The sequence below is a fragment of the Typopeltis vanoorti genome, chromosome 25 (assembly GCF_054136105.1).
Source record: "Typopeltis vanoorti isolate ZY-2024b chromosome 25, IOZ_Tvanoo_1.0, whole genome shotgun sequence".
Lineage (NCBI taxonomy): Eukaryota > Metazoa > Arthropoda > Arachnida > Uropygi > Thelyphonidae > Typopeltis > Typopeltis vanoorti.
Genome location: NC_143573.1, coordinates 44,816,845 through 44,839,376, shown reverse-complemented (window position 1 = coordinate 44,839,376; position 22,532 = coordinate 44,816,845). Strand labels below are relative to the sequence as shown.

Sequence of the window (22,532 nt, the reverse complement as noted above, 5' to 3'; positions counted from 1 at the left end):
GGCAACTATTTTTCATTTTATTTTATTATTATTATTATTTTTTTTTTAAATTCTGCTATACATGATTAAGATGGGTTTCAAAGGTTAGCCAAGAAAGTCAAGAAGGTTTGCTTCATTATGCAGTCATTTATTATCCCACTTTAAATTTTCTTGAACCTTGATTATTTTTATTGCTCCAATTTCATATCACACATTGTTCCAAGTACCTCTCTTTTATGATGCCCTTATTGTAGTGTAGGCAGTATTGTTATTATTACTGTTATTACATGACATCTCCAAGGAGTCCAAAGGCTCATCGAGGGAGGGCACCTACTCTACAGCACTCTGTCTCCACCACTCAATCCACCAGCTATAGTGAATCGCATTATCTACACCAATGCCATTTACTGGCCACCACCAGTACTTTCACAGACAATCAGAAACATCCATGCCCACAGCAGGATTCAAATCCACAGTCTTTTGGCTGGAGAGTGGATACTAATCACTCAGCCAACCAGACTGGCAAAATAAACACCGACAGCATCCATGGTTCCCAGGTAGACACCCTCCCAAGTACTAACTGGGCTAGGGTATGCTTAACTTCAGTTAAGACAAGAACTGGTACTTTCAAAATTTACTAGTCCTGTTTACTAGCACTATTTACTAGGACTGTTTTTTTTTCATGTATAAATTCAGCATAACTTTTCCTGTGTTTATTATTAGTACCCCAAGACCTCATGGAGTCAAAGACTCATCTGGGAGGTCCTTTTATCACACACACATCTCATCATACCGTGTCTTAAGCACACTCAAACTCCTTGCAGACACCACACTCTCAGGAAAGGCATTTCAATCATTCACAACTCTGCATGAAAAAAACCTGTCTCTCACTCCCCTACTCACACCCTCTTTATACAGTTTCCAGGGATGAGCTCTGGTTCTCCCCTGATCTCCCACTATTCTCTGTAGAACTTCTCCAGCATTGATCCTATAACAACCCCTTACTAACTTGTAGGTCTCTATCATATCTCCCCTCTTCCTCCTGTCCACCAGACTCTGCAAATTACATCTTCTCAATCTTTCCTCATACTCAACATTCCAGAGGTCAAAAACTACCTTAGTCAGTCGCCTTTGGACCCTTTCCAACATCTCTTCATCCTTCTGAAAACCCGATGACCAAATCTGGGCACAATAGTACATGTGTGGCCTAATCAAAGCCTTATACAACGGAACAAGAATCTCCCTACTTCTACACGTCAGTGTCCTCCGCATCACTCCGAGAAGCCTTTGTGTTGTCTTCACAATTTTGGCGATGTGTCCCTTAAATTTTAGATCCTTATCCACAATCATCCCCAGATCTCTTATTTCCTCTACCTCCAACAATATATTCTCATCAAGCATAAATTCTTCATCCCATCTTTGTTTTCCAAATTTTAAAACCTTACATTTTGCAACATTGAACTCACATCCCCATTTCTGTGCCCAAGCACTCAATTTATTGAAGTCTTCTTGTAAGGCCACAACATCTTCACTACTCTTTATGGTTCGTCCCAACTTTGCATCATCTGCAAACAACTGAATATCTCCATCCAAATCTTCGCCAGTATCATTAATATACAAGTTAAATAGTAATGACCCTAAAACAGACCCCTGAGGCACTCCACTAGTGACTTTCCTTTTCCTGGATATTGCACCCCCATACACAACTTGTTGATACCTATCAGATAGCCAGTCTCCAATCCAATGCGCTAATCTAATATCCAACCCCATCCGCTCTAGTTTGACTGTCAATTTATCATGAGGTACTCTATCAAAAGCCTTTGCAAAATCTAAGTATATTACCGTGTATCCTTTTCATCTGTCCAAGGAAGCAGTCACTTTATTGTAATAAGTAAGTAGATTACTAAAACATGACCTCCCTTTAGCAAATCCATGCTGTCCATCAAAGATAATACCATTGTTGTCAACCCAACTCTGGATCTTAGTATTCACAAGCTTCTCCAACAACTTAACCAGAACACCTGACACATAGATAGGCCTATGGTTTGATGCTTGAGTTCGATCACCTCCTTTATGAAGTGGCACAATCTTGCCCTCCTTCCACTCCTTAGAAACTTGACCAAGTGCAAGACGCATATTAAAAAAAAAAAAAAAAAAAAATGAATAACTTTATTTGAATAAAGTTTGAATAACTTTAGTTTATATTATCAGTAATGAATAAGTCAGAAAGGAACTTACTATATTTTGATGCCCATTTGATGACTATCATTTGCTTTTAATTTTTTCTCAGCATAGTGGGGATGCCATTCTGTGTGTTTAGTTATGTTCTTTACTTTCCTAGTAGCTTACCACATACCAGACTACTAACAGTGGAGGCTATGCTTGCAAGATGCAAGAGAAGTAATCTTGACTGTAATAGTAATCTACGACCTTGAATATAGTCTTCTGTTGAGTGGGGAAATCATTTTAAATGAAGCAATATTGTAATTCATTTTACTAACATTTTACTTCTTGCATGCAATTCACTAATAGAGTTAATCCTCTTAGAGCTGGATACCTGGTAATGGGATTTATTATAAAGGAAAATTATGTACACTTACTTTCATCTCATGACTTTTCTTTTAGCACTTTAAACAACAAGAATCAGGAATCATTATAGAAACCTAAATTTATTGGGGACACAATCACTTATTGAATTACTGTCAGACTGACCACAATGTAGAATTTAGTAGACAGGCAAAAAAAAGAGATAACATGATCAAGATGTAAAGTTAGGGAGAGGATCTCTTGCGTGCAAGAGATCAGAAGCAAGAGATGAAGTGAAAAATCAGGAGTGTAGTATTGAAGAGACAGAAGTGCTTGGCAGTGAAAACAGTAGTAGTGTGAGAGATGGAGAGAGAGAGAATGGGAATGCAAGAGAAACAGGGAAATGGGGAAAGCTCAGATAGACAGGAAGAGGAAGACATGGCATAGGGAGAGTGAATGTTGAAAGTGGCAGTGAATGTGCATATGAAGATGGAGTATATTGTGATGTGAGGGAGAAGTTGAAACTGAGCGAATATATGTGGTAAGTGGTGATAAAGGTGACTGGATAGGTGTGGTAGAGAAATCATAATCAACAAGTGGCTCAGATAGGACTGGTTATAGACCTAAACATGAATTATAGTGTTTCTTTACAAATGCCAGAAGTATCAGAAATAAGGGATATGAAATGGTTTCACTGATTGATTTTTCTCACCTCAAAATCATTAGAATAAGTGAAACATGGTAAAATGAAGACGATATTCACACTGGAATAGAAATAGAAGGATATAGTATTTTTCACAAAGATAGAAAGGACAAGAAGGGGGGGGGGAGTGCTGCTGATACTAGCAGAGGAATTATGTCCACATAAGATAGACATGAGTAGTGTGGTATAATGTGGAGGTTGACAGGAAGACATATTTAGTTGGATGTTGCTATATGCCTGGAAATGTGGAGGGTGGTAATGAAGAAATGTATAAAAAACTTGGATTAGTGAACAAAGGAAGGGTAATTATTATGGGTGATTTTAATTATGGCAGTATAGATTGGAATAAAGAAATAGCATTTGAGAATGAGGAACATGAATTTCTTGAGTTCCTGAGAGATAACTATTTCAGGCAGCATGTAAAGGAGGATACGCAAGGTTTCAAGAGCTTTAGATCTGATCATTTCATCGGAGTATGTAACTGTGAGTGGGTATTGCACTTTCCTCCAGTTAATGAGAGTCATCATGAAGTAATCACCTAGATTGCTGGAGCTATAACATGAAACAAGGAGCTAAGCACTAAGGAAATAAATGCTGCTTGGGAACTGACAAAGAAATACATAACAGCATCAATGTGTGAATGCATTCCGAAGGCCAAAAGGCTGAATAAGGTAGGCGTAAAATGGATGAATGATGAGCTTAAGCATGAAATCTTTGGAGAAGTACAAGATGAATAATGGCAATAATCAGTTACATAAAAAGTATAAAGAACAGGCCAGGAGACTGACTCAGTAAAGAAAACAAAAGTGCAGTATGAACAGAAAACCCTAGAGTTTTTTAGATATGTGGCAAGTAGAGGAAATAACCTTGATATCAATAAAGCGATAGGATTTGATGACATATCACCATGCATCTTAAGGGAATATTCCAAGGAACTGGCAGTAGCATTGGCATGCCTGTTTAATAAGAGTCTTACAACAGCACAGGCTCCAAGGGAGTGGAAGGAGGGTAAAATTGTTCCATTGCATAAAGGTGGTGATAAGACTGTAGCTTCAAATTATAGGCCAATCTGTATATCTGGAGTTGTGGTGAAATTACTGGAGAGATTGGTGAGAAATAGGATACAGAAATGGATTGATAACAGCAGTATTCTCTGTGGTTATCAGCATGGGTTTGTTAAGGGAAATCATATTTTACTAATTACTTATGTACTATAACAAGGTGACAAATACCTTGGATGAGGGAGATGCGTATATAGTGGTGTACTTGGATTGTGCAAAAGCTTTTGATAGACTGCCACAAAACAAGCTGTTAAATAAATTGAAACAGAAGGGATTGGACAACAGACTTCTGAGTTGGATCAGTTACTGGCTTTCTGATACTAATCTGACACTAGCAACCTTCCTGTATCCCAAAAGAGGAAGGTCACTAGTGGTGTGCTGCAGGGATCAATTTCAGGACCATTGTTGTTTAGTTCAGGACCATTGGAGCTTTGTATATTAATGATATTGGGATGGGATGTATTTAACTAGTGATATGCAGCTGTTTGCAGATGATGCAAAACTGGGGAGAGCAATGCAGAGTCAAGGAGATGTTATGGCATTACTGTTATGGCTTGAACAGATTGTATGAATGGTCAGGTAAGTGGAACTGTCAGTTCAATGGTGCAAACTGTAAAGTTTTGAGATTTGGTAAGCAACGATGGGACTCAAAGTATACACTTGTTGGGGAAACTTTAAGAAGAAATGAGAGATCAGAGTGATGGTGGTGGTGGACAACAATCTGAAATTCAGGGGCCACATTGCACAAGTTGTGAAGATGTCACATTGAATAATGGCAATGATGCACAGGAACCTGACATGCAGAAATAGAGAGGTTATGATGCCATTGCATAAAGCCTTGATTTGGCCTCATATGGATTATTGTGCACAGATTTGGTTGCCGGGTTTTCATGGCAATGATGATATGTTGGAATGGGTCCAGAGAAGATTTACGAAGGTGGTCAGTGGTATTTGGAAAGTGGAATACAAGGACAGATTGAGAGGATGTAAGTTGCAAAACTTCATGAATAGGAGGAAGAGGTGGAAATGATTGAGACATATAAGCTAGTCAGGGATTGTTATCAGGTTGACATGAAAGAGAGTTTTCATAGAAATGGGAGGGGGGGGATAGAACAAAAGGATCACAGGAAACAATGAAGAGGGCATGAGCAGAGGAGTGAGGAGCAGGTTCTTTGCATGGAGAGGCAAATGCTTTGCCTGAGTGTGTTGTGAATGTAAACACATTGAATCAGTTTAAGCCATGTACATTATTACTAACTTTTATGTGGTACTATCATAATGTTCTGTACACTTCTTCCCTCTGAGTACATACGAGAAATTTGATGATGATAACAATGATAAATAAATACAAGAAAAATAATAAAGAATACACAAGCAGCTTATATTTTAGTCATATGCATAGCAACAATCTAAGAACATCACAGAGTTCATAGTGACAAAAGTAATGTTAATTCATTATCTAATAAGGATAGTGTATTTATTAATAGGTAGTTCAGTTACATCATGAGTGGGCAAGCAATGCAATCACATAAAAAATAACACTTATCTAACACTATTAATTTAATATAAAATTTCTCTCTGGAATATTTAATAAGCTGTTTAATTTAAAATCTAATAAGTGTAATCTAATAATCTAATCATCAAAATTACTATATTTTGTTAAGACTACATATAAAAAGATTTACTAAATAGAATCGTGTGAACAACTTAAAGTGGGTGAGTGGAATGCATTACCTGAAAGAGAGAGAAGGTATTAAGTGTAGGAAAAGAAGCCAGTTTAAGGTGTAGTTTGATAAACATCATGTCTGACGGAGTATAACAGCCATGATAATCTTTTGACTCCATGAAGATTTCATAATAACAACAATAACTAATAATAACAAACTAGGAAAAAATATGCAAAATTTAAAAATATATTGAAATTACCTTTAAAGAGGTAGGGTCAACAAACATATGAGGATTTGGTGAAAGGGGAGGTATATATGAATTCCCATGATGATTAGATATATTGATATTTTTCTCAGATATTACCATACTGTCATCTATTTTCTGGTTGGAAATCAACAATTATAAAGAAAATTAAAATTATATTCAATATATAAAATGATTTAGTATTCAATAAAACAAAATAGACAATTGATGAATTTTATTGATTTTATTTTATTTAACTTTATTAAATTTTCATCTATTATTTACTAATTTAAAGTAAAGTATTTGTGGCATACAATTTGTTTTCTTCCAAAACACTGTTTTTTTTTTTTTTTTTTTTTTTTTTTTTACATCACTCTTTGGAATTATGGCTGAAGGCACTAAGGCTATGAGACCAACGAAATATATGACTTGTTTTCCTGTATTGAGAAATGAAATATTCACGTTTTCAGAATGAAAAACAGCCCCACTTCCAAATGAAAACTGCCTAGCTCACTTCAGTTGAAAAATCTCTAAAAGTTCTTCACACCCCCAAATGAGTTCATTTGAAAATCCTGATCTATCTAACCAAAGGAATCTATGATACTGATTGATCTCCAGTTTAGGAATTAAACTAAACTGTCTGAAGACAGTTAGTTTAGGAACAATAGAAATTGTAGAGCAATTCCTTTTTTGTATTACATAATTTCATAATAGCATGTATTATCACATTCAGCAAGTTCAGCATTACCACATCAAGGTAAATTTAGTTGGAAAATAAAATCACTATTCAGAGAATATTAGTATTATTATCAGAACTCTACATAATTAAAAAATTCATCACAGAAGGTCTACTCTAGATAATCGCTATCTGTCCCACTATACCTTAAATTCATTCCTGAGTCATTCATAGCTGGGCAGAGCTGAAATTTCTATTTCTGAATGAGAAGTTAAATTGTAACTGGAGTGGTAGAGAAATATTATCACTCTCTTTGAATGCTGATACAACTATAAATGAACTATGCTTAAACTAGGAGAAGATGAAGGTGATCATGATTCTGATAAGAGAAAAACATTACGAAAAGTAATGACATAATCAAACATGACATGGGAGCAGTGCCGGATTTACTTATAAGCTAAAAAAAGCTACAGCTTAGGGCCTTGCAATATGCCGGAGCCTCAAATAAAAAACAGAAAAATATATAAAAATTGATAAAAAATATTTATAGAAAAATCACTCAAATGAAGTCAGACATATCACGATGATAATTTCTAAATAATTTTAAATATACAAAATATAACATTAAAATAATTTTGGTGCATTGTAAAAGTGATTGAGATATTCTGTCTTCTTTTTTTTTTTGAGCCTTATTTGTCGTTTTTAAAACCCTTTAATTATTTCTGTGATTTTGTAAACACATACTTTATTATTTTTTTAATAAAAATTAAAAGACAATATATTTTCATATATTAAAAAGGCATATATATTTAAAATTTTTCTGAGACTAGCTGATGTAATTTAAAACAGTAGGAGACCTATGGGTTTTGTATAGCTTAGGGCCTCAGCAAGTCTAAATCTGGCCCTGCTTGGGAGTATGAGTATTAATGACATTCATCTGTCCTCACAGGTAATAGCAACTCTATGTGCATTTATCACTGGTGAGATCTCAAAAAAAAAAAAATAACAATAATATAATAATATTAGAGACTCTGCCTTTTACTGCACTTGCTCACATATTCTTCAGTTATATTTTCCACTTGTTTATTTATGCTTTTGTACATTTTTCTCATTGTAAGCACCATTGATTTTCATGAAAAGTGAACTACTGTTCTCAATACAACTTCTTATCACAACTAGAATCAGCTGGCATCACTTATGTGGTGGTGGTAACATTTTTATCATATATGTTTTGCTTCTTTCCATGAGAAATCTGTTGTATTTCTTGATGGTTTAATAAATTCTTACTTCTGACAATGGCATCAGCATTGGTCAATGATTGATTTATTCCTCACCTTCTTATCACTAACACTGAGTAAAAAGGCAAAGCCGATCCCACCATCTTTATCTAGCCATTGTAGATATTCACATCTTGAGGTTAAAAGGATTACCAGCCAATCTTAGGACGGATTCCATGTTCAGCTTAAAATTATGAACAGACATGCCTCAAGGCTAAAGCATCACTCCTCCAGTGATGAGAATTTCCAGATAAAAAAGGAGGTATATGAGGAATTGAGTAAACTTGATGTTAACAAGGGGTTTGAGGGTATATCACTGTGTATCTTGAGGAAATGTTCCCTCAAGTTCCTCAATGTTCCAGGGGATTAACAGCACCTTTAACATACATTTTCAAGATGAATCTTAGATTAGCCCAGATCCCCCAAGGAATGGAAAGATGGCACAATTGTTCCGCTTCATAAAGGAGGTGATAAGACTAAGGCTTCGATTCATAGGCCAATCTGCTTTTTTCAAGGTGTTGGAGAAGCTTGTGAAGACAGGGATTCAGAACTGAGTGGAGCAGTAGAATTCTCTTTAATGGACGATATGGGTTTGCTAAAGGAAGATCGTGTTTTAGCAATCTGCTTACTTATTATAACAAAGTGATGAATACATTGGACAAGGGAGATGCATATATACGGTAGTATATTTAGATTTTGCAAAGGATTTCGACAGATCACCACATGACAAACTAGTAGTTAAATTGGAACAGATGGGGTTGGATAGTAGATTAGTGCATTGAATTAGAGACTGGCTGTATGATAGGTATCAGCAAGTTGTGTATGGGTGAGTGATGTCCCAGAAGAGAAAAGTAACTAGTGGCATGCTCCAGGGGTTTGTTTTGGGACATTGTTGTTTAATTTGTATGTAAATGACATTGGAAAGAGCTTAAATGGTGATATCCAGTTGTTTGCATATGATGCAAAACCCATATCATTATGAGAAATAGAGCAGATGTTGTAGCTTTGCAGAGGACCTAAATAGACTGTCTGCATGGGCATGTGTGTGCATGAGGGGATCTCAGTTTAATGTTACAAAATGTAAGGTTTTAAAATTTGGGAAGCAGAAATGGGATGCAGAGGGAAGGTTGTAGTGGATAAAAACTTGAAATTTCAAGGAAATTTTCCTAAACTTGTAAGGACAACACAGCAGATTATGGGAATGATGCGGAGAACACTGATGTGTAGAAGTAAGAATGTTTTGATTCCATAGTACAAGACTCTGATCAGGCCACATATGGATTACTGTTCACATATTTGGTTGCCAAGCTTTCAAAAGGATGATGAGATGTTGGAGAGGGTCCAGAAATGATTGACTAAGTTGGTCTCTGGAATGTGGAATATGAGGACAGATTGAGAAAATGCAAATTAAGCCTAGTGGATAGAAAGAGGGGAGACATGATCGAGACATATAAGTTGATAAGGGGTAATTACCAGATTAAAATGGATGAGATTTTTCATAGAATATCTGGAGACAGGGGGAGAACAAGAGGCCATCCCTGGAAGCTGTGTGAGCAAGGGGGTGAGGAGTGGATTTTCATAGAGAGCGGTGTGTGATTGGAATGGATTGCCTGAGAGTGTGGTGAGTGCAGGGCCAGCAAATTCATTTAAGTTGAGATATAATGAGCTGTTCATGTGAGAGTGGGACCTCCCACAATGAGTCTCATGACTCCATGGAGGTCTGTTGATAATGATAATAATAATAATAATAATAATTTTAAATAAAATTTAAAAAAATAATAAAAGATTTTGATCGCTAGTGTAATGAGTGAATGTAACAACATATTTGAACTGTGCTAAGAAAACAGTGTTTAGTATGGCTTTTTTCATATAACTGTGCTTCATTTTTTTTCATGCTGAATACAAGTGTTCTTCAGTAATGTTTGTTGTTGTAATTTTGTTAGTATTTTTGGTACTTGTCTGTGTTTTCTGCTGCTGCTGCTTTCTGAAAATAGCATCCGTAAGAAAGCACATCTCCAGCATGGAAAGATCAAATTTTGCCCAAGGTTTTTCTTGGTGGATGCATTGCAGGAATCGTGTTATGTACACATTCAAGAATGTAAAAGATTTGTGGGCTATTAGGGTAAACAAAAAGAAGAAAAGTATTAATGTATATAAAAAGTATAATGATAGGCTAGAGCATTTTGAAATGGGATCTAGCATTGCCAGTAGTAAATAGAAATCAGATGAAAGTACAGTCATCCCTCGATTTACGTCAGGGTTCCGTTCCATCCGGCAGGTCATAAGTCGATACATTAAATCAACAGAGTTAGAGGGGTTAGGGACTTAACCATAATAAGTATACTCTCGTTTTAATTTTTAAACCTTATAAAACTGTACTGTGCTTACTGCCACTATAAAATAGAATAATCACCCAAATCTTCCTCCATAATCGCATCTTCATTACCTTCCCTATGTGAAGCACCAGGCTGCAGCTCTTCTGGTGTAACCGTTTTTTTTTTTGATGAAAATGTCCAATATGCTTTGCTTATTCCTCTTCTTTTCATCATAAATTTTTTACAGCAAGCAAATGCATCATGTAATTTCCTTTCTACTAATAAGTAGTGTTCAACATTAGGGTTCGGGTTCATATCTTCAGCCATTTTGAGAACATTGCTAACTGTAGAGAACATTTCTGCAAGACCCTTCAATGTGAATTGTTTAACTAACTCTTCTTGTTTCTCTTTTCCTTCTTCCTTTTCTTGTTTTTCCTCCGGTTCGATCAATTCTTTGTTGGTCAGCTCTTCAGGAGGCACTTTCTATGAGTTGAATTATGTCGCCATCATTCGCTTCGAGATTCAGATTGTTTACTAGGTCCACTATTTCTTCACTCAATTTACAAAAGTCTTCATTTTTTTTCAAAACTTCCAAAATATTTATGAGAAACTGCAAAAGACTGATCAGTATATCAAGAGCAGTGAAAAAAAATTGGTTAGGAACAAAATTCAGGAATGGTTGAATAGGAAAATGATACTCTATGGGGAGACAGCATAAAAAAATTGTAAAAGTAGGTCTTGCCTTAGTAACTTACTTCCTTTCTACAATAAAGTGATAGTTAAGTTGAGAAAAGAATATAGCTTGCTTTGTAAAAACATTCAATAGGATACAGCATGGAATCCTATCAAGTAAAGTGGAACAAATGGGGGATATGAAAGCTAGTGACACTGGTAAAAATATGGCTGATTCATAGCAATCAATGAATATAAATAATAGAGTATTATCAAGAAGGCAGATGACCAGTGGCACGCCACAGGACTCTGTGCTTAGACCACTGCTGTTTAAATTTGTATGTTAATAATATCAAGGTTGATTTGCAGAGAATATTCATCTGTTTGCTGATGATGCTAAACTGGGCAGAAAGTAGTTTTCATGTCTATTCACAACTTAGAATCATCCCCAGGGAGTTATAATTACATTTTGTGGGTAAAGGATAATGGTTGCCATTTCAGTTTCACAAAGTATAAAGTATATGATATGCACTCTGGGGGTGAAAAACACTACAAGCAGTGCATCACATTGATGGAAATGGACTGCAAGAAACTGATGAGGCTATGGATTTGGGCACCATACTGGCTAAATATTGCAAAAGTGGGCAAAATATCTCAGATCATTTCAGTATTTAAAAAAATAACAAAATAAATAAAAACATGTCAAGTAATACTAAAGACATTTTGTGGAGGGAGGAATTGGAAGGCCAGGATATCATTAGTGCTTGGGAAATTGTGAAGGAATATTTGTTAGCAGCAATGGAAAGCTGTATTCCACGAGTGACAAAGAGGACACAATTTGGAGTAAAGTTGATGACAAACAATATTAAACAGGAACTGCATGCAAAAAAAAAAAAAAGGCTACAGAAGAGATATAAGGAGACAAGTGAAGAGAAGGTACATGAAGAATATAAGACACAGGCCAGGAGAGTGACTAGTGTGGTAAGGAAGGCAAAACTAGAATATGAGAAAAGATTGGCCCTTAGATCTAAGGAAAATCCTAGGGAATTTTTTAGCTATGTGGGCAGTAGGAGGAGAAATGACTGTGGAAGAATGACACTGTGGGATAAAAATAGCAATAGAGTGACTGATGCAGAGGACATAGTGGAATTGTTCAATGAACACTTTATTGGAGTATTTCATCCTGGAGGAGTCAATTTGAATACTAGAGGCAGGTTTGAGGTTTAGAGGTGCAGGAGGAGAGTGTGTTCCAAATACTGAGTACTTTGGATGTCGGTAAAGCTGTGGGATTGGATGGTATTTCATCATGAGTTTTGAGAGAATGTGGTAGGGAATTGACAGTGCCTTTGACTTGGCTTTTCATGAAAGTCTGGCTGCGAGAAAGGTGCCCATGGAATGGAAGGAAGGTAAGATAGTGGCATTGCATAAGGGTGGTAGCAGACTGGAAGTGTCTAATTATTGGCCAGTTTGTGTGTCATCAGTAGATAGTAAGATCTTGGAGAAAGTAGTGAGTAATATACAGCATTGGGAAGATGAGGGTAATGTTATCAGTGAGAGTCAACATGGATTTGTGAAGGGGTGCTCTTGTTTTAGCAATATGCTAGCCTTTTATGATAAAGTTACAAGAGCATTAGATGAGGGAAAGGCATATACTGCTATTTTCCTAGACTTAGCAAAGGCATTTGACAGGGTGCCACACGATAAGCTGATATTTAAATTGCAGCACATGGGTCTGAGTCTGGATGTCAGATTGGTCAACTGTATTCAGGATTGGCTGTCCGATAGGTATCAGCGAGTTGTGTATGGTGGAGCAATATCAAAGAGGCAGAAGATTACAAGTGGGGATCCACAGGGCTCAGTACTGGGACCTATATTGTTTAACCTTTATATCAATGACATTGTCAGTAGATTTCAGGGGGATATTCAGTTGTTTGCAGATGATGTGAAGCTGGGAAGGGTTATTAGTAATAGTGCAAATGTGGTAGTCCTGCAAGAGGATTTGAATAAGCGAGACAGATGGGCAAATGAATGGGAGTTTGGGTTTAATGCAGCAAAATGTAAGGTCTTGAGGTTTGGGACACATCGATGGGATGCTGCATACTCTATGGGAGGAGTTAAACTGGAGGAAGTAGGAGAGGCAAGAGATCTGGGTTTGATGATTGATAGAAACCTGAAATTCAGGGGACATGTTGCAAAGGTGGTGACAGTAACACAGTGGATTGCTGCAATAATGAGAAGGACACTGACCTGCAGAGATAAAAGAGTTATCATTCCATTGTATAAGCCAATGATCAGACCACACTTAGACTATTGTTCTTAGATTTGGTCCCCCAGGATTTGAAGGGGATAAATTAACTGTGGGAAGGGTACAAAGGCAGATAACAAAGACAGTTTCAGGACTGTACAATGTTAGTTATGAGGATCAGCTGATTGAGTGTGGACTGTAGAGTTTTATGGATAGAAGGAGGGGTGATATGATTGAGACTTTTAAACTGTTGAGAGGTGGTTAAAGGGTTGACATTGGGGAGTTCTTTCACTTGGTTGAACAGCAGGAAGGAGTCATGACAAGGGGCCATCCCTGGAAGTTACAAAAGGAAACTGTGAGCAAGAGGGGGAGGAGTGGTTTCTTTGCATGGATGATGGTTGAACCATGGAATGCACTGCTTGATAGAGTGGTGGGAGCTAGAACGGTCAATGCATTTAAGGAGTGGTATGATAGACTTTGTGTTTCCTAGGAGGGACCTCCCTCGACGAGTCTTGATAGACTTGTGTTTCTTAGAAAGGACCTCCCACGATGAGTCTTTTGACTCCATGGAGGCGTGAATAATAATAATCTCTCTTCATAAGGCTTTGGTACAACATCTGGACTTCTGTACACAAATTTGGCCCATGGATTTCTTAGGAATGAGGGAGTGGTATGGAGGATCCAGAGGTGAATGATCAAAATGGTGCCTGGTCTGTGGAAGCCGTGAAGTGCTCCCTGTGAAGACCGACCACAGGTCTCCAGGTTAATAAATTTGATAGACCAGAAAAGAGGGAATAAAATAGAAGCATAAAAGATATTATAGCGGTTCAATCCTCCAATATTTTTTTAAAAAAAGGACCTCCATAGCTCAGTAGGGATAGACGAGCCCCTTTGATCAAAAAGGTCGGGGTTTGATTCCTGTCTATAATGTGAGGAATCTTTATCTGATCTCTTTTGACTAAAGGTGAGTTAGCTGGTCTCCTATGAAGGTAGAGGTTTTTTTTGTTGGCCTGATTGGCCAAGTGGTTAGTGTATCTGTGTTTCAGCCAAAAGGCTGCAGGTTTGAATCCCATTGTGGGTATGGATGTTTTTGATTGTCTGTGAAAATACTAGTGGTGGTGGTGGTGGTGGTGGGCAGTAGATGCCATCGGTGTAAATGATGCGGTTCGCTGTAGTTGGTGGATTAAGTGATGGAGACAGAGAGTTGTAGAGTAGGTGCCCTCCCTCAATGAGTCTTTGGAGGTGTCACATAATAATAATAATAATAATAATAATAATACAAGGGGGAGAGAACAAGGGATAACCCCTGAAAGTTGATTTAGATTGTGGTTAATAAGGATGAAACACTACAGTGAATGAATGAAATGGATTTCCAGGAGTGACTATCAGTACTTTCTCACTGAATTTAAAGAGAAATGTGATAGACACTCTGTGAATAATAGTTCATATGGGCCTTCTGCAGTGAGTCTTGGTATTCCATGGACACTCATGTAATAATAATAATTATGAAAAAGCTAAAAGAACTCTGAAATAAAATATTTTTTAAAAATATTATTTTTTAAGCACTAAATGAGTTAATTAATTTAATGCAATAATTCTCTTAATGAATATCAGTTGGAAGATAACAGTAGACAATAGATAATTAAGTAAATTAGAAAATTCAATTTTCTTTTCCCTAAATGGGCATACTAATACAACTCTATGTTACAGAGTTATATCATTATAGAAAATGATTAAATTACAGAAAGGATCAAATTTTGGAAAAGGATTAAATATACTGCTTTTGTGTTAATAAATTAGACATGAAATAATTAAAGATATACTGTATTCTTTGTTATTTTAATTTATGCAAGTAATGTTTCTAAAATAAATAATAAAAAAAGATAAATATTGCTATTAATAGATCTCGCTGTTGTCAACAGATTCATTGTGGGAGGTATCACTAAAGATATCTATCATAAAGTACCTGAAACTCATTCATATAATTTTCATATTCACAGCACACTTCTATCGTAACACTCTCCATGTAAAAATCTACTAACTGATCTTTTTTTTTTTTTTCCATCACACTCTTATGCAGTTTCCAGAGATGGACTCTCTCTCTCCCTCCAATCTATGTTTCTATATTCTTCTATTCTATTCTATATTCTTCTATATTAATCTGATAACCAGCATCCAGCTCACTGTCTTAAGTCCAATCATATTACATTTTCCCTGCACTTCCCCTAAGCTCTACAATTTACATTTCCCTGATCCTTTTCTTTAATCACAGAGCTTTATTTACTTGTCTCAGTATTTCTTATCATGATGGTTACCAAATTTTTGCACAGCAGACCATGTGTGGTCTGATCAAGGGTCTCATATGCAGTACAACTGCCTCCTTTTCTTATTTGTCAATGTTAGTATCATATCAGCAATATACTATATAGTCTTCACAACTCTTGCATGTATAGTTTGTATGCACTCTGAATGTATAGTTTTAAAGTGGCATAGAAATTATATATTCGAACAACTTTAGGTATTTTTTCAGATGTACCTTGGATATATGGGATGATTTGTTTCTGGTCTTCTGTGTCAGGTATGAGGCATGTAGTGTTTTGTCTATTTTGTAGGAGTGTTGCCATTGGCTAAAAAAGGTGTTGCAAACATTACTTTTGTGGCAAGAGATGTGTTAGCTGGAAAAAAATAGCCTTAGCTCTGTGTGCAAATGTGATAACAGTGTGACTGCTATGTAAATATATCATCCAGTGTGTGTGTCCTATAACCAAAAAAAAAAAGAATAATGAACCATCTGGGAGTTCATTATTAAAATTATAGAAACAACTAATGTATTACAGAAACCTAAGTTTAATATATAAACTAAAATAATCACTCGACGTTGAAAGTTACATTAATTTGGTTGACCATTAAAACTACAGGCCTGACTTCTGGCAAAAGAAAAACCTCACTACATTAAAGCTAGAGTCCTATTATTATTATCTATTTGGTTAAAAATCATTCAGAGATGTATTAAGCTAGAGAGCAACATGCTCTCACATAATTACTTATATCAGTACACATATAAATTAGAACAAAACAGTATGGATGGTAGCCGATAAGAGCTGAAATTATTGCTTAGAGTCCTAAAGTAAGGGTTTGCTGAATCTAAGTGGGATGAATGTGTGCCATCCAAATTCTTGGGATTTTGGGGATATATAAAAAGAAACAAGCTACATTACCATCTACATGGTATGGCAAAATTATATTTTGATCAGCTGTTAAAACTATTCGCCTAACCTCTGGCAAAAAAAAACCAAAAAACCTTACTACATCAAAGATATAATAAGCTAGAAAGCAACATGCTCTCACATAATTTTATTTACTCATATCAGTACACTTATAAATTAGAACAAAACAGTATGGATGGTAGCCAATAAGAGCTGAAATTATTACTTAGAGTCCTAAAGTAGGAGTTTGCTGCAAAACTTGAAGAATTTAAATGGAATGAATGAGTGCCATCCAAATTTTTGGGATTTTTATGCCACCATTATTGTTAAGATTAGGATGATCGACCAAAATTTCAGAGGCTTCTTTAAATTTACATTAATATCAGGTTTTTTGTATGATGTAAAGAACAAGTAATTTTCCAATCAATTTGGTGTAGGATGTTAAGAGCATGATCTGAGAGGCCTCATCACCAAATTCACCAAAATTGTTAAATTTAACGAGTGTTTGTGTTCTTTTTTTATGGATAGGAATTGTATGTCCAATTTCACCAATATAAGGTAAGTTACAGGTGCAATGTATGCAGTATACTCCAGGATGGACCAATGGAGAGGAGGATCCTCAGAGGAGTTGAATATGTTTTTAATTTTATAGGTGGTTTAAAAGTAGCATTAAGATTATAATGGTGTAGAATTCTATTAATTTTATCCGATAAACTTTTAATGTATGGGATAGCTATAGTTTTACTGTAATCTATATTATATGTATTTTTTGATGTAGTTTTATGAAGAAAATTTTGCTATAGCCATTATTTATAAATGTATCGCTAATCATCATCATCATACGTATCAAGGATTTAGGCCTAGTATGGCCTGTTCCAGCCTTAGAAGTCATCGTTGAATCGTTTAAGAGGACGTCCTGGTTTTCTTTTTCCTAATGGCTTGTACTTTAAGGCTTGTTTTGGTAATCTTTCTGTTTTCATTCTTTGAACGTGTTCCATCCATCTATGTTTATATTTTTTAATTTTTTCAATTACTGGTTCTTGGTTTAATTCTTTCATAATATCTTCGTTTCTTTTGTGATCAAATAGGGTATACTTTGCAGTTTTTCTCATAAACTTCATTTCTGCTGTTGTTAATCTTTGTTTGTCTTTTTGTTTTATTGTCCAGATTTCGCTTCCATACATTAAGACCGGTAGGGCTAATGTATTGTATACTTTTAGCCTGGTTTGTTTTTGAACTAGGTTTGGTTTAAATATAGTTAATTACTCCTGTTATTTTTAAATATTTTGCAATTTTTATGTTTATATCTTTTTCATTTTCATAAGTGATCATACATCCTAGGTAGTTAAATGAATTCACCTGTTCTAAGATCTTGTTATCTAATACTATTTTAGTTCTTGCTGGATCTTGTCCTTTAAAGGCCATAGTTTTTGATTTTTCCGTTGATATTATCATACCATAATCTTTGGATATCTCATTTAGATTTAAAAAGCTTTCTGTAAGTTATCTTCAGAATTTGTAATTATTATTTGGTCGTCTGCAAAGAGGAGAGTGTTTAAGTTAACTGTAGGTGAAAGTTTAATTCCTTGATGTAAATTTTTACTCCATTTTATTATTATTTCATTTAAGTAGATATTAAAAAGAGTTGCTGAGAGGGGACATCCCTGTCGGACCCCTTGGTGATGTATTACTAATAATGTGTATAATTTGTAATTCTTGTTTAAGAGCTTGTTCATTAGATCAAATTGTTATAGCTCTGTTTCTGAGGGTGTTATTGACTCCAAATTTTTGTGAAGGATGGTGATAAGAGTTAGCATGTATATATATTGGCCAGTATGTGTAGGCTTGTGGTAGACTCAGCCACCTCAGGATAGACTGCCTGAGGGAAGATTTATGACCAGTGTATCCAGTAAAGGAAGTGAGTTCTGATTTTCAATTTTAATAGTCAAATGTATGTGCTCATATTGCACTTATCAACTTGTGAACTATAACCCCCTAACAGGATTAAGAAAAAAACTTGAAATTACTTAAGTCTGTCACTTCTTGGCCAATGGACACCGTCAAAAAACTGTTACCCCATTACGCCCACTCTCCAAGAATATATGATGTTCCTAAGGTAAACAAACATAACTTCCACTTCAGCCAATAGTTGAAGGAATAGACAGCTCTAATTATCACCTAGCCAAGAAATTAGTGTCAACATTCATATAAAGAATATATCAAGAACATACAACACTTCTTCGTAAACAAAATTAAAATCACAATGCTCGGCAAAGACGATTTATGAGTCAGGTTTGACATTTCTGTCCTTTTCACAAATATCCAGTCAGTGACACAATTCTTCTCTTACAGAACAAATTTCCACCCAATATTATGGCACATACTATATTCCAGTTACTTTATGTGGCAAAATTATTTTTACCTACAAAAAGAAGGTACAGCCATGGGCTCACTATTCTCCCACAATTGCTAACTTTCATATGGAAACTTTTGAGCAACATGCTCTGGATTCCTTTACTTTAAAACCTACAGTTTGGCTTAGATATATTGACGATGTTTTCATTATTTTGCCACAAGACTACTAAACTTTAAACACCTTCCTCAGCCACCTCAACAAATGACATGAGCACATACACATCTTCCCTCAGGCAGTCTATCCTTCACTGGCTACTGCAAGCCTACACATACTGGTCAATATATATACATGCTAACTCTTATCACCACCTTTCACAAAAAAGGTTGGAGTCAATAACACCCTCAAAAAAAGAGCTATAACAATACGATCTAATGAACAACCTCTCACATACATTAAAGGGTTATCAGATAAAATTAATAGAATTCTACACCATTATAATCTTAATGCCACTTTTAAACCACCTATAAAATTAAGAAGCATATTCAACTCCTCTAAGGATCCCCCCCCCCCTTTGGCCAACCCTGGAGTATACTGCATCCATTGTATCTATAACTTACCTCACATTGGTGAAATTGGATGTACAATTACTATCTGTAAAAAAAAGAACACAAACAACACATTAAATTTAACAATTTTGGTGAATTTGGTGATGAGGCCTCTCAGATCATGCTCTTAACACCCTACACCACATTGATTGGAAAATTACCTGTCTTTACATCATACAAAAACCTGATATCAATGCAAATTTAAAGAAGCCTGTGAAATTTTGATCGACCATCCTAATCTTAACAATAATGGTGGCATAAAAATCCCAAAAATTTGGATGGCAGTCATTCATCCCACTTAATTTCTTCAAGTTTTGCAGCAAACTCCTACTTTAGGACTCTAAGTAATAATTTCAGCTCTTATTGGCTACCATCCATACTGTTTTGTTCTAATTTATATGTGTACTCATATGAGTAAATAAAATTATGTGAGAGCATGTTGGTCTCTAACTTATTATATGTTAGATGTAGTAAGGTTTTTTTTTTCCACCAGAGGTTAGGCCAATACCATGTGGTGTTAATGTTACAGAAGGCTGTTGAGGATATCATATACTGAAAGGCGTACAAATGAATGAGTGTAAAAGATTAGTAGAACTTTAAGGCTCCTTAAGTATATTGACAGAAGAAAGTTAAAATATTTTGGACACATAGAAAGGATGGAAGGAGGACTTCTCAGAACAGTAATAGAAGGTAAAGTTCCTGGAAAAAGAGGCAGGGGTAGATCATCAATGAGATGGATGGATGGATGGATGGATGGATGGATGGATGGATGGATGGCGTGTGTGGAGTGACTGATCTTCAGAGAGTTGAGGCTGCCAGAAAAGCAAACAACAGGACTACATGGCGAGGCCTGGTGTGGAACATCATCGAGCATCGGAGTGACCATACGGCATCTGTAGATGCCCAGTGAACATAGAGAGATACCATGTAAATGGTAATGTACCTTGTTTCTTTTTATTTGTATGTGTATATTCCAGATGATGACCTTAATGTGAAGGTTGAAAAGTCAAGTAATTATTTTGGTTTCTATATTAAACTGAAATTTTACTATAACACGGTTGTTTTTTTCATAATTTTAATAACGAATGCAGATCACTTTGTAACCATGTAGGAAAGAAAACCATTCGGGAGTAATTTGTATGTGTCTAGGAAGCAAAAAAAGCTCAATTTTTCTTTTTCTAACATGAAGTGTATTTTTAGATGTTGGCCATTTAAATGAACTAAAAATGTATCTAATGTATCTAGGCCAGGGGTGTTCAACCCGTTGATCATGGAGCGATTTTTGGTCGATCACTTGTGCATTCCTCCTTACAAATTTAATTAAAACTGAAAACATAATATTTTATTTAACATTATTTTGTATTATTTTTAATTTGCTTTAAGTGTATTGCTATTGTTTATTTATTTTTCGTTAAAATTGTCAAATCAGTAATTTTCTTATAAGTCCAGGTAAACGAATTAATTTGGATCAGTGGAAGTCAAACAGCAAGTCGAGTGAATACGATTATAAGCAGAGTGTAAAAATCGATTGTGGCTTAAATATTAAATATTCCAAAGCACATTACATTGATTTTTTACTTAGGTTAAGGCCCATGTGAATATTGTAAAAAAATAAACTTTGTTTGTCTCGGTATAGTTTGTATTAGATGTTTTTGTAAATAACTCTTTTGAAGCTAACTGCATATACTGCTTTAATAAGAATATGTTACAGTGTTAAAAATAAAGGCAATGTTTTTGTCGCCAAAGTGGTACATGGCGGCATCAGAAAGATTGTTTATTGAAATTTGTATGTATGAGAAACGCTTGCAGGTTCTAAGTGTAAACATCTCCGAAGTCAGTCAGAAAGAGTTCAAACAACTTTCCAATGGCCGGCAACTTACAATCAAAAGAAAGCGGAGGAGAACCAAAGACATGCTGAACTTAAAACTTAAGATGAAAGACTCATACCGATTCTTTGGGGGTTGCCAAACTTCATGCTAGGTCTCAGAGGAGGCCTAATAAAAAGGGACTGAAGCAAATAGAAGGGGGTCTCGGTTCCAGAATTGCTGTCAGAGAGGAGGCCGCCCAGTCCAGAGTCGCCGTCAGAGAGACTGCCCGGATCCACATTGCTTGAGAGAGGAGTTTCCTGCTTCCAGAAAGGAGCTTCTCGGCTTGAGACGTCGCTAGAGAGAGACTACTTCTAGACCGCAGACAAGGTTTCAAATTGCCTAAAGGAAGAATTCCAATTGCCAGAGAAAAGTTTCCGGGCCAGGTTAATGTCAGACATTCACCAGTGTGTTGCGTTTTCATTACAATTTGATGAATCAAACAACTTCACTGATATTGCTCAGTTAATGATATTTATTTGCATGGTATTTCAAGATTATTCAAGTAAAGAAGAACTTTTGAAAATTATACCATTATTGGGAAGGACTAGGGGAGAAGACATTTTTTCAGCATTTGATGAATTTGTGAAACAACACAACTTCCACTTTTTAAACCTTGTGTCTATTACTACTGATGGTGCTCCTGCAATGATAGGTAATAAATCAGGCTTCATTTCATTATGTAAAAATGATGAGAAATATCCAGATTTTTTAATGTACCACTGTATTATTCACCAACAAGTACTGTGTAGTAAAAGATTAAACACAAAAGATGTTTTGGATATTAGATTTAAAATTGTAAATTCTGTTCGAGGAAAAGCCCTGCAACGGTGGTTATTTAAATTACAGGCAGATGATGATAGGGAACTTCTGTTGTACAATAATGTTTGCTGGCCCAGCAGAAGTCAATTTAGAAAGATTTCTTGTATTAATTAACGATATAAAAATTTTCTTGATGGAAAAGGAGATATTTATCCACAATTGAGTGATAAAAGATGGTTGTTACACTTATCATTTTTAGTAATTTCTGTACGAAATTAAGCAATTTAAATTTAGAGTTACAAGGTAGAGATAAAAATTAAATTGACATGTTAAGTTCAATAAAAACTTTCACAATACTTACTTTTTATTAAAG

General features: G+C 35.6%; 1 protein-coding gene across 1 annotated transcript in view; it reads right to left on the bottom strand.

Moving 5' to 3' along the window:
* Positions 1-22,532, bottom strand: part of LOC150092703 (uncharacterized) — a 173,471-nt gene that overhangs the window by 91,283 nt on the left and 59,656 nt on the right. Inside the window, exon 4 of the mRNA XM_090414767.1 lies at positions 6,196-6,318. Coding sequence (XP_090270893.1) covers positions 6,196-6,318 — 123 coding nt within the window. The remainder of the gene's footprint in view (positions 1-6,195; positions 6,319-22,532) is intronic.